At 44.1% G+C, this 12,661-nt stretch overlaps 1 protein-coding gene across 1 annotated transcript in view; it reads left to right on the forward strand.

Annotated features, from left to right (window-relative positions):
• The window catches only part of arhgap35a (Rho GTPase activating protein 35a), a 76,287-nt gene that overhangs the window by 36,864 nt on the left and 26,762 nt on the right, over positions 1-12,661 (forward strand). Inside the window, exons 2-3 of the mRNA XM_066704111.1 lie at positions 1,677-5,827; positions 9,114-9,255. Coding sequence (XP_066560208.1) covers positions 2,075-5,827; positions 9,114-9,255 — 3,895 coding nt within the window. The 5' untranslated portion in view covers positions 1,677-2,074. The remainder of the gene's footprint in view (positions 1-1,676; positions 5,828-9,113; positions 9,256-12,661) is intronic.

Below are 12,661 nucleotides of genomic sequence, written 5' to 3' on the forward strand. Positions count from 1 at the left end.
TGTGCAAATTCTTTGGTAACGCCACAGATCCCACATCCCATGATGATGTTCTAAATAGATGTAAGATGCTTTTCCTTTTAATACTCCATCTTTTGTAGAAAATATTAGCCATTGCTGTCTTAATGACTGGTTTATTCTCTTTATGATCGTGAAGGGGTCATTATTTGACTCTTGATTGACTTTCTAGACTAATTTACTACAATTTTATTTTATTTGTACATCTCCCTTAAAATACTTGGTCCTGAAGTGAGTGAAAGTCTCAGCCGCTTGAGACTTTGTGACCTTGAATTGCTTATTATAATGTCAGCCCTATTCCTGCTTGCTGCTCATTGCCCACGTGTTGTTTTTTCTCTTTTTCAAGAGACAAGCATATAGTCGTTTACATTAGATTTTGATCAGTCTGAGAGGATGGGACTGAAGAGGAAATATCTGCTGTATTGATGGAGTGTAGAAAACTATACATTTTTCCACACTGTAACTCTGAAGGCTATTAACATGCATTGCTTGGAGATGAAGGGCGAGTAATATTTTTAGCTATACTCATTCTTAAAATAGATATATATTTTGTATTGATATTATTGTAGTGTAAATCCTGTCTGTGGAGATGAGACACATCTCAAGAAGACTGAAATCAAAACAACACTTTCCTTTTCCATTCCCTTGTACTTGCAACAGCAGCCCTATATACCTCAGCAGGCTTAGCTAGTAAATATTAAATTTAAAAATAAGCACTTTGACGGAAAACCTGTGTGTGTGAGATGAAGGGTCACCATAAATTATGTAAAATTACTCCCCATTTCCTTCGTGTTCCAATAAAGCATTTTCTTGTTGCATCTGAACCCTTCTGGTTGTAGTTTGGTTTCTCGTTTCTGCTCAAAGACCCTTGCATTGGAATTTCACTTGAAAGGGAAAAAACTTCTGTCACTGAGCTTTTTTGTGGTGATTTAAGTGGACAGCCCTGTACCAACCTCAAGGAGTGTTCCTCAAAAGCAAACCTGCTTGAATTTCTAGAGTGGGTTTCTCTCAAATGAGCTGTGGTGTCAGCATAATCTTTAATAACGGTAATAGGTAAATGGCTGTTAATAACGGTAATCACACATTTAACTTTGTAATATTTAAAACGGCAGTCTATTTCTTTGTTGTCTCTACTTTACACCACACTACACCACCCCCATGGGAACACTTAAAAACCAATACTTTTTGTTAAGGAACTGAACATTTCCTGCTAGAGGGTGCCTGTTTTAAGCTGATTCTAAGCTTCTCTGTAATGTCCAATTGAAGCTGGAACTTTATTGCTGTAATCAGGCAGGAAGGAATGATGCTGCATGCTTGAGGGTGGTAGAAGGTGTGGGATGGATATCCTTTACCATTTGCAATCTTCACTTTTTATGTAGTGCCAATGGTTAGCTGGACAAAGTCAGCTGTTCAAATCAATAACATGCTTTGCTGTCAATTGTGTTTTATGAGCAGGATGTCATTTAAATTGTTTTGGTTTACTTTGGAAGGGGGAACAGGTTTAAGGTAAACTGTCTGCAAAAGAACACCTTACCATATATATATATGTCTAAGATTTATTTTGTATATGTACAAGACTGCTGCCTTCTACACATGTAAGCATTAGGTGTATCCTTTTCGTGCTCATTTGCTAATTTGTTTTTTTTTGTCTTACTCTTCAGGGACAGATCCAGACTGGACACTATTGAGGCTCTGTGCTGCTGCGTGACTACACTGCCAGCGAGAAGAGATGGGTCAGGCTTGAGGAGTCGCTGGTTTTAGCTCCTAATCCCAACAGCCACCCCCTCTCCCTCCTATCCTCTTCCTGTCCACCCTCCCTCCCTGTTTCCCCTTCACCCTCCGTCTACCCAGCCTACCCTCTTCCATTGTGACAACCCTGAAGATCAGAAACGTTACTCACGTTAATCTGCAAGACGAGCAGAGGAAGAAAGGTGGAGAAAAAAATCGATCAAAATAGAATAACAAAAAACATAATCTAAAATTTAAAAAGTTGCATGGAAACGCAACACAGCCTCCTCTTTAGAGATTTTGGGCAAGGCAGGATGAGCGGCAGCGCGCGATGATGATGGCAAAAAAGCAAGACGTCCGGACGCCCACATACAACTTGGTTGTGGTGGGTCTGTCTGGGACGGAGAAAGAGAAAGGCCAGTGCGGTGTGGGCAAATCTTGCCTGTGTAACCGTTTCGTCCGCCCCAGTGCTGACGACTTCTACCTGGACCACACCTCCGTACTGAGCACCAGCGACTTTGGTGGCAGGGTTGTAAACAACGACCACTTTCTCTTCTGGGGGGAGGCAGTACGGACACTGGAGGAAGGGCCAGAGTGCCGCATGCATGTTGTGGAACAGACTGAGTTCATCGATGACCAGACCTTCCAGCCCCACCGCAGCACTGCCCTGCAGCCCTACATTAAGAGGGCTGCCTCCACCAAGCTGGCTTCAGCTGAAAAGCTGATGTACTTTTGCACAGACCAGCTAGGCCTAGAGCAGGACTTTGAGCAGAAGCAGATGCCCGAGGGCAAGCTGCTGGTGGATGGCTTCCTCTTGTGTGTGGACGTGAGCAGGGGCATGAACCGCAACTTCGATGACCAGATGAAGTTCATTACCAATCTGTACAACCAGCTGGCGAAGACCAAGAAGCCGGTGGTGCTGGTGCTCACCAAGTGTGACGAGGGCGTGGAGCGTTACATCAAGGACTCGCACACATTTGCTCTGGCCAAGAAGAACCTGCAAGTGGTGGAGACCTCAGCACGCTCTAATGTCAACGTGGACCTGGCCTTCGTCACGTTGGTGCAGCTAATTGACAAGAGCCGGGGCAAGCCTAAGATCATCCCCTACTTCGAGGCGCTGAAGCAACAGAGCCAGCAGATTGCCTCAGCCAAGGACCGCTATGAGTGGCTGGTGAGTCGCATTGTGAAGAACCACAATGAGACCTGGCCCAACATCAGTCGGAGGATGCAGACTACAGAGTACAAGGACTATGTCTTCTTGGAAGGCACATTGAAAGCCAAGAAGCTCTTTCAGCAGCACATCTACAGGCTTAAGCAAGAGCACATTGAGAGGCGACGCAAGATGTACCTGAGCACCCTGCCCCAGGCCCTCAGCTCCCTGATCCCCGACCTGGATGACATTGATCACCTTAGTTGGCCAGGTGTGCAGCAGCTGCTAGAGACTAAAAGAGATTTCTCTAACTGGTTTGTGGTCTTGGAGGAGACGCCCTGGGAAGCCACGCCTCACATAGACAACATGGAGGATGACCGGATCCCCCTTGATCTCCTGGACACTGCGGCAGCAGAACAGATCTATGACACCCACCTGGAGCAGCTGAGGAATGAGCGCAAGCGAGCAGAGATGCGGCGGCTCTTCAAGGAGAGCCTGAACACCTCGCCCTTCATCACCGCTGGCAAGCCTTGGGAGGAGGCTCGCAGCTTCATCATGAATGAGGAGTTCTATCAGTGGCTGGATGAGCCAGAGTACCTAGATATCTACAACCGCCACCAGAAGGAGATCATCGACAAAGCCAAAGAGGACTTCCAGGAGTTGCTGCTCGAGTACTCTGAACTGTTCTATGAACTGGAGGTGGATGCTAAGCCCAGCAAAGAGAAGATGGGAGCTATTCAGGAGGTTCTGGGTGAGCAACAGCGTTTCAAAGCTCTGCAGAAGCTTCAGGCAGAGAGAGATGCCCTGGTCCTTAAGCACATCCACTTTGTCTATCATCCTACCAAGGATACCTGCCCCAGCAGCGCACAGTGTGTGGACAGCAAGATCGAGCAGATCTTGGTGTCTCGGTTTCCCACCCGCTACCCTTTCTATGACAGTGGGAACCAAAAGTCTCAGACTGGTGGAGACAGCAAAGCAGACAAAATCAACTTAGTCATTCTGGGGAAGGACGGGCTGGCAAGAGAGCTGGCTAATGAGATCCGGGCCCTATGCACCAATGATGACCGATATGTGTTGGATGGGAAGATGTATGAGCTCTCACTGCGGCCCATTGAGGGTAATGTCCGTCTACCTGTCAACTCCTTCCACACTGCTACCTTCCAGCCCCATGGCTGCCTCTGTCTTTACAACTCTAAGGAGTCCCTCTCCTATGTGATGGAGAGCATCGAGAAGGTCCGTGAGTCCACTCTGGGCAGGAAGGATAACCACTTAGCCCAGCTACCTATGACCCTAATCCTGGTCACCAAGAGGGGGGTGGGTTCTGTAGGGGATATTGGTGGAGAGACCACCCACAGCTTAATTGCCCAGGGCCAGCAGGTGGCTGTCAAACTCCAGTGTTCTTTTTTAGATCCTGCAACGCCTGGCATGGGATATGGGCGCAGCGTAAATGAGAAACAGATCAACCAGGTCTTGAAAGGCATGTTGGACTCTAAACGCAACATGAACCTGTGCAGCAGCTCTCCGCCCCTGCACCGTCCACCAAGCATCAGGGACTCCCACCGCCAGCAAAACCCAGAGGCAGACCTGCGAATCGTGATGTGTGTGATGTGTGGGGATTCCTATGACCTGGACCAGCTTCTGTGCCCCTTTCTGCTGCCCCAGCACTGCCGGCCAGCCTCCAGCCCAGGAAGTGGTACCTCGGTGCTGCTGGACCTCTCAGTGGGGGGCCAGCGCCACTGCATCGAACTTCTCCTCCTCTCCTACCACTCCTCCTTCAGCCTGCGTAAGAGCCGCCTGGTGCATGGCTACATTGGAGTCTACTCGGCCCGGCGCAAGGCATCCCTGGAGACGCTCTGTGCTTTTCTGTGTGAGGTGCAGGACATCATCCCGGTGCAACTGTTAGCCGTGGGCGAAAGCCAGGTAGAGCTGAGCGAGAATGAAGTGGCCCGGGAGCAGGTGAGTCAGGGCGAGGAGCTGGCCCACGAGATCGAGGGCCTCTTTGCTAGCCTGGTGTGTGGCGGTAGCATCGGAGGCCCCCAGCGGATAGACCTGTTCCAGCCCTTCTTCAAGGAGGTGGTGGAGAAGAAGACCATTGTTGAGGCCACCCATATGTACGACTACACGGCTGAGGCCTGCAGCACCAACGAGAGTGTACACTCCCCACGGGGAAGCTCCCCCAGCCCCATCACCAACCTCCAGGATTCTGAGGATGACGTGGAGGCCTCCCCACCATCTCTGCGGGACGACTCCACCTTATCCTCTCACGGGGGGCTGAAGTTGTCTGAGCTGGATACCAGCGACACCTTCTCCGTTATCTCTGATATTGGCAGCTTTGAGAGCAGGCTCAACAACAAGGTGCCGCCCCAGGTTCGCCCAAAACCCACAGTCAGCTTCGACTTCCGCAAGGTCAACATTGGCTCCTACATGGACCCCGGGGGAAACCGCCGCTCACTGCCCTCCACTGTGAGCTGGACACCGGCCGGAGACGGGGGCTACGACCCCTCAGACTACGCTGAGCCCATTGACGCGGTGGCTAAGCCGCGGCCCAGTGATGAGGAGAACATCTACTCGGTGCCACACGACAGCACACAGGGCAAGATCATCACCATTCGCAATGCCAACAAGACCCACTCCAACGGTGGTGGGAACGGCTCTGACAGTGAGGCTGACAGCAGCTCCCTGGAGCGTCGGCGCAAGCTGTCCTCTGTGAGTGTGAAGCCCCGGCTCTACCGCGACCGATCCAAGCGGCTTGGCAAGTTCAGCAGCTTCCGCACCAGCTTTTCCATTGGCAGCGATGACGAGCTGGGAGGCACACTGAAGCTGAAGTTGGATGATGATAGCGGGGCACACAAGGGGGAAAACTCTGTCATCGAGGATCTAGGAGAGGACCCCAAGAAGAGGAACATCCTGAGGAGCCTGCGCAGGACCGGCAAGGTAAGCCGTGGGGGCCAGGGGTGTTATGTTAAAGTCTGCGTCTTCTGTATGGAGATGAAGTGTTAATTGTGATACTGTCTAAAGTCGCCTAATGTTTTTGACATTTTAACCTCCGTCACTCTCACAGCAACTTCCCAGTGATGGTTCTGGAAAGTTTAACTGCAGAAGTAGAAATTAAAGTACACGGTTGTCCTGAGGAATGCAGTTGGGCCTTGTGTGTATTTTAACCCTTTATTTTCCACCATTGCCATTTCACACGTTTTGGGTATGTTTTTATTTTATTAATAATAATAATAATAATAATATTATATATGAACCTGTAGCCTTGATGCATGGGCTGTAACTGTACTCTAGTATGTGATTGAATTTAATATTTTAATCATATGACCTGAACTGAGTCATCCATTCTGCTTTTAACTGACAGCACAGGAATGTTTGTGAGGTAAATTACTTTAAGATGTTAATTTATTTTGGATGATTTTTTAATTTGTCCTTTAAATCGTCTTCATAAGGTCTATATGATCCACGTTTTTCATTAAATATTGAACATACCAGAGGCATCATTATTTAAAATGTTGCCTAAATGGGAATGATAGTTATCAGCTAAGAAATATCAGTAATGGTTATTTCACATAATTTTTTTTCCTCCATTTGTGATCCGAAAGAGTTAAAAAGGAGATTTAATGTTCTGTGCCTGTCCTATACAGTTGACGGAAGCAAATGTTTTTCTGTAGCTAGTGGAATCTAACTTTTTTTATTATTATACAAAATCACATAATTTGTTAAACTACAGCAATTCACAATTTCCAACACAGACAAGTCATTATCTACAAGTTATCTTCATATACCATATAGATTTGAGTAATACATGGGTTTCAAGAAGAAAAGACTTTACTATTAGATCTGCAATTTAGTGGCAGAAATGTATTTAAAAAATATAGATGTATATTTCCATTGTGGGAGCACTAATGGGACAGGACATGCTTAATAAGGCTTGTGGTTGTCTCGCAGGTTCAGACTACTATGTCACATGAAGCCATTCGTTTTTTGGCCCTGCTGGATTCACAGACAGAAGCTTTAAAAAGTGTTGAGGCGTGAAATATTAAACTTTGTGTAATGAACTCTGCGCTCGTCTTAATGGTAGCCCTCATTGGAATCAGCCTGCAAACTGCAACCTTGACTCCAGAAAGATTTTTAGTGTTGGATTCCTCTAAAGCAGGGTAGATCTCACTGTAGAGCTATTCACACTGAGTTCTACACACAGGTTAGTCATATCTGCATATATCAGCACATTGGTTCTCTCTCTCTTTCTCTCTCTCAGTAGATAAATAGGACAAGACTGCAATGGACGGGAAGTGTTGCAAGTTGCCATGTCTACACCAGCTCACCCTGTTGTACATAACAATTGCATTACAGCACACAAGTTCCTAGTTTCTATACTGCATATAGTAGTGTTGCACGGTATACCAGTACTGAACAAATATCGCAGTACTAGAGTTTTGAAAACGGTACTATACCAGGATTTTTATTTTAAATCGATACTTTTTATTATGCGAATGACAATTTGATCTGGCTAACAGATTTGATTTGATCTGGCTTCTTTAAGAAGAATGCTGACAGCGGTGACGTAAGGCTATTGACGTGTAATATGAGCTGTAAAGTGGTCGTGTTCATGAAATCCTTCACAGAAATTCAGAAATGCGTGTTCTTGGAGTGTTTCTCCATTAAATAATTATTTTAACAAATAATGTAAATCTGTGATGCACAATAAAGTTGTAACATAAATGATTGGCAATTACAATTTTAAATAAAAACTGTAACATATAAAAATAATAAAAGATCAAGTCACCCAATCACATCAGTTTGTGCAGGGTTTGTGAAGAATGGCATTCTTCGGTTAGATGCGTGTGACGTCAGACAGAGAGCAGCCGACGCAGCGAGCTGTGGGATGTGTGAACTCGAGCAGTGTACCAGGAGTGTGAGGTAGAAACACAGATTCTTGTCTTGTTAAGCCACTCGTTTTGTTCTTTTGTATAGAGTTTAGAGATTAGAGATGGCGGCAGCAGCACCAAAACGTTATCCAGGTTTGCAATAAAGCTGAATAATGGATTTGACAGTGTTTCACCTTTTTTGTTTTTAGGAAAAGTTTTGAGTATTGAAATTCATGACTTGGTACCGGTATAAATATTTTGCACATAGACACTAGCCCATAGACATTGCTGATTTCTTTCCTAAACAATCCTTTTGGACAATAAGACAAATTTACTGAAGTTTGCACCCCTAGGCATGATCTGGACTGTTGATGTGCAGTAAAACTGCATAGCATAATTTAAATAGCTTGCATTGACCACAACAATTAAACTTTGCTGATTTGTAAAACAGTGGCATGAAATCAGAAGTACAGATGTTTGCATGTTGGTACATGATAGTATGGTGTTTGTTAGAATGTAGCAGAAGTGAATTAGCTGGGAGTGCAAGGACGTTTAACCGCAGTTAGAGAATAGCCATTTGGATTTCAGTGACTAAAGAGAGAGTCTATAAGAGAGAAATGGGAGATTGAATGAGAGACAAGGACGTGTAGAAGAATGTGAAATACAAGTGTGAGACAATATGCAGCACTCAGAACAGAGAGATGGAGAAGAGCACTATAGGGAGGAGAGACTGAGCATAGTCTTCATTCGCTAATGTGTGTTGTGCAACTTTTCCTGGTAGTGCTTTCAAACGTATGGTCTCTGATGAGTGAAGTTAGAAACCAGAGCAGGTGAGGGAGTGCCCTTCTGTGTACCGGCTCCATTGAAGGTGTGAGTGAATGTGAGTGAGTGAATATTATAAAAGTTAGGAGACGGAAGCAGAGCACTTAGAATCGGTTCAAAGTCTGGTCCTTACAATCCATTCCTTGGTGCCTGTAGAAAAAAACTGCTTCTTTATGAAAATGTTATCTTTTCCTCTAACCACCAGTAGATATACTCCTAACAAAACAAATGTTTGAAACAGATTAATTTCTTCAAATTATTTTTAAAGTGTAACCAAAGACCATTCATGGTAGGTAAGTTACAAATGGGTGGGTGGGGAGGGGGGTAGAGGGATGGAATTAAAACGCAGAGCAATCTGGTTTAAAATGTTGCCAATTTCCTGTTGGACTTCTGGGCATATATATCAGTTTTTATGTTTTGATGAGTACATGGGATTCTTAAATAGTTTTTTGGGGTGAATTATCTGTGCTGCAAGTGTGTGTGTAAACCCAGAAAACAATTAATGCTTTTCTTTTTTTCTTTTTTTCCTGCAGAAAACCAGGCCCAAGCCACGGCACTCAATTTCCAAACCACTGGAGAGCAACTACTTTGGTGTGCCGCTGGTGAATGTGGTGTCCCAAGACAAACCCATCCCTCTCTTCATAGACAAGTGCATCCGATACATCGAAGCCACAGGTAGGGTACACAAGCACTGAGGTGGGTGACTGCCAAACACGGAGTAAATGCTGCATGCAGTAAAGTTACTTCCCCTCCCCCCCCCCCCCCCATATCCAAGCTCAAATAAATACCACACTTAGGAAAGAAATGCAATTTATTAGCATGTTGTTGTTGTTTTTTTTTGGCAACAAATTGAAATAAAATTACTTGAATAAACTTAGATAAGCTTTATGTAGAACAGAATTTCACACAGGTGTATATACCATTGACACTGAAGTGTTTGAACACCAGGTTGGTTGCCCTCCTGATCTGCAAGCTAGGCAGTTTGTAACTCTGACACTGACTTGTAGGGGCTCTTTAGCAGTGTATTCAGTGTGGTGATTGATGTTTGTTGCAAATTATTAAGAATCCTTGTTAAAGCACAGAGCTTTTCAAAATTCATGCACCCCCAGAAAACCTTGGAATTGGTTTCCCACAGTGCTTTCCTGCCCCTGGTGTAAACATTGGCATTGAACAACCATCTGCAGATACTGCTGTGTTTGTGCCTTTTCGGGCTTGTGCTTAATGTTTCTCTCCTCTCATAGTGGTTCTATATCTGTGTATTAAAAAATGGCATGGCACTCTCATTCTGTCCATAAACATAGTGTTTCAGCTGAAGGCAGAGAAAAAATATTTGGTTGGTAACTGGTATCAGTCTGTCAACTATATTAGAAATGGGAAGTGCTTGAAAGGCTTTACACAGGAGAAGGTGATCTGGAGTGTTGGCAAACTGTTTCCACAGTATCACTGACAACAAATTTGTGAAAGTATTGAAATCAATAATAAAGGCTGTAGGAACCATCATCTGTTCTAATACTTTAGATCAACATGCAAGCGAAGACTGATAATTCATACTTATTTAGGCCTAATTAGGCTACATGTTCAGTCTCTTTTTGAAAACCTTTCCAGTCTTTAATCATCCTCTCATAAGCATTTGTAAAAGCCAATTAAGTTTTGTGGGACTTCCCAAAGGGTTTTTGAGCTTGGCCAAGTGAGGGTACCTCTGCCTGGCTGAGGGTTTTAATGATCCGATTCAGGTCATTCTGCAGAGACCGGTCAGACTTCATGAACTAGGCAAGCTGCAATGGAAAGCCTGGTTTCCATGAGCCCAGAATGAGAATCAGACCTCTCTGGCTATATGTATTTCCATTCAGAATGGAGAAATTCCTTCAATCTTGGATATTTTTTGGGAGCCCCTCCCCCCAAGTTTATATTCTTCTCCTGGAGTCTGTCATTCTGCTCGGATTAAAGAGACTGCAATCGATTTAAACCTCTTATTCCACCACTTGTATAGACTATAGAAAGAAGAGGGCAAGGCATTCAAATGAGAGAGACTGAAAACCAGCTTTATGATTGAATCAATATGGGGTTATGTAAGAAAATTAAATTACTTCCACAATAACTAATAAAATCCACATATTTATATAATCTCAAACAGTAGATTCACATTTTGACCTAGTTTTGACTAGTACTTCACTAGTGCAGATTAAGCTAACCTTGTCCTGTACACCCATGTAATGCAAAGCCTGCTAGAAATGGTACAAAACACACACCAGTAGGAAAACTGCAAAGAGCTCTGACTAGTTTAAAATACAGATGGAAACATGGATGTAGTAATACTGATGTGGATGTTGTATTGTGTGTAGAGACAATGGTAAAGGCAGACAAGGGATTGGGCTTGCCTTATCCACAGAAATGCAGGACTGTAAAATGTATGGCATCATAAACATTGCAAAAAGGCAGAGAAGGCTCACTTTAGAACACACTTAATCAAAAAACTGCCTTTCCTTCACATTTTTAATCTACCCAAGGGTAGAACATTTCTGTATAGCACTAGACTCAAGAGCACCATTTCACACAAACAAATTAGTAATGGAGCACTGCAAGTGTTTATCATCTAGTCTTTCAATACGTTTGACTTTTTTTTTTTTCCTTGTCTTAGAAGATAAACACAGGCAGGATTACAGTGTAAATTCATACATTTTAGTAAATTGCAAAAACATTTATAATGATTTTGTTTTGAAATGCAAATGTTATACCTCTTTTCCAGTCCTGGGGACCCACAAATTGGATATGTTTGTGATCCATGCAGCACCTAATTATTTAATTCTTCACATTACCTTATGTTTGCATTTCAAACACTGGATTGTTCTGGGACCAATAGGACATTTTCATACGCCCTGATGAGTACACAGAAAAATATGTTGAAGCGCCCTTTTTGTACTCGCATAGGGCGATGAATCAGAATAGAAAGGCCTGTGTTCAAAAAGTGCTCTAGGCTTTGGGAGTCTATCTGTAATCCTTAAAAGAAGAGGGTGGTTATTTTTTTTTTTTTTAATCTTCAGGGCTGTGTTCCAGTCTGTTGCTTCTAAATGAGTCTGTTCTGATTTCCTGAAACATCCGTTCATATCTGTTTGTCTATTTTGCTTTATGGGATTTTGGCTAGAGAAATGGTGAGCCGTGAAGTTTAGGTGTAAGCTGTAACCACTTGTCCTCTTGTCACGGGGTTGACCGTGTCCTCGCAGTCCTGTTGGTAGTTCTGCCAGATCTGAGACTCCATCTTGGGCATTTGTTCAGAGTTTGTTTTTGTCGGTCAGTTGCATGCAGTGAAGTTTCTTATAGTAAAGCCAAAAAATAGATACATCCAAAAATATTGCTTCAGGAAGGATCTCTCAGGATCATGTCGGCACCAGTCGTTCTGCAGCAGCAGAGTTGTATGCACAGTGTTTGTGTGCCATCCTGCCTCAGTCCAGAAACAGTCCAGAGGTTCTCCCCCTCACATGCCATGGGACTCCGGTGCTGAGGGCCTGTGAGCAGTAACAGTAACAGTCAGATCAGCCTCCACTCCTCCACATATCACTACCCACTTCACCCATAAACGGGGTCAATTTTCTAATCTGCACCAATCTCTGAACAATCTTTTATGGGATTATACTAGATCTGCAGAAGAGAATTCACCACACTGACTTCCTACATAACAAGGATTTTAAGAAGGATAGAAACAAATTCCCTGGTTAAAAATAACTGGTATGCAGGATTTGTATTTTCTTTTTTAAAATGTATAAATACCCCCCTCATTGCATTTGACCCTCAACTGTAGCATGCTTGTTTACAGTGTTATTCTACTACTACTACTAAGAACACTTGTAAACGGTTTTGCTGTGTAATTTTCAAAGGAGGCAGTGTGACCAGAGTGTCTCTTCTTCTTACGGTCCAGACTCTCGCGTACAGACTGTGTGCATGGGAGCTAGGCCCAGCAAGAGGTAACACAAGAGAGCTAGATGTTCTGCTCATCACTGTTCCAGTCAGCACAACCTACAGCCTTGCCAACTATCCCCATCTGTGGGCTCGTGTGACTGAATGACTTCGTTTTACGGCACCATTT

This window comes from Amia ocellicauda, chromosome 5 (assembly GCF_036373705.1).
Source record: "Amia ocellicauda isolate fAmiCal2 chromosome 5, fAmiCal2.hap1, whole genome shotgun sequence".
Classification (NCBI taxonomy): Eukaryota; Metazoa; Chordata; class Actinopteri; order Amiiformes; family Amiidae; genus Amia; species Amia ocellicauda.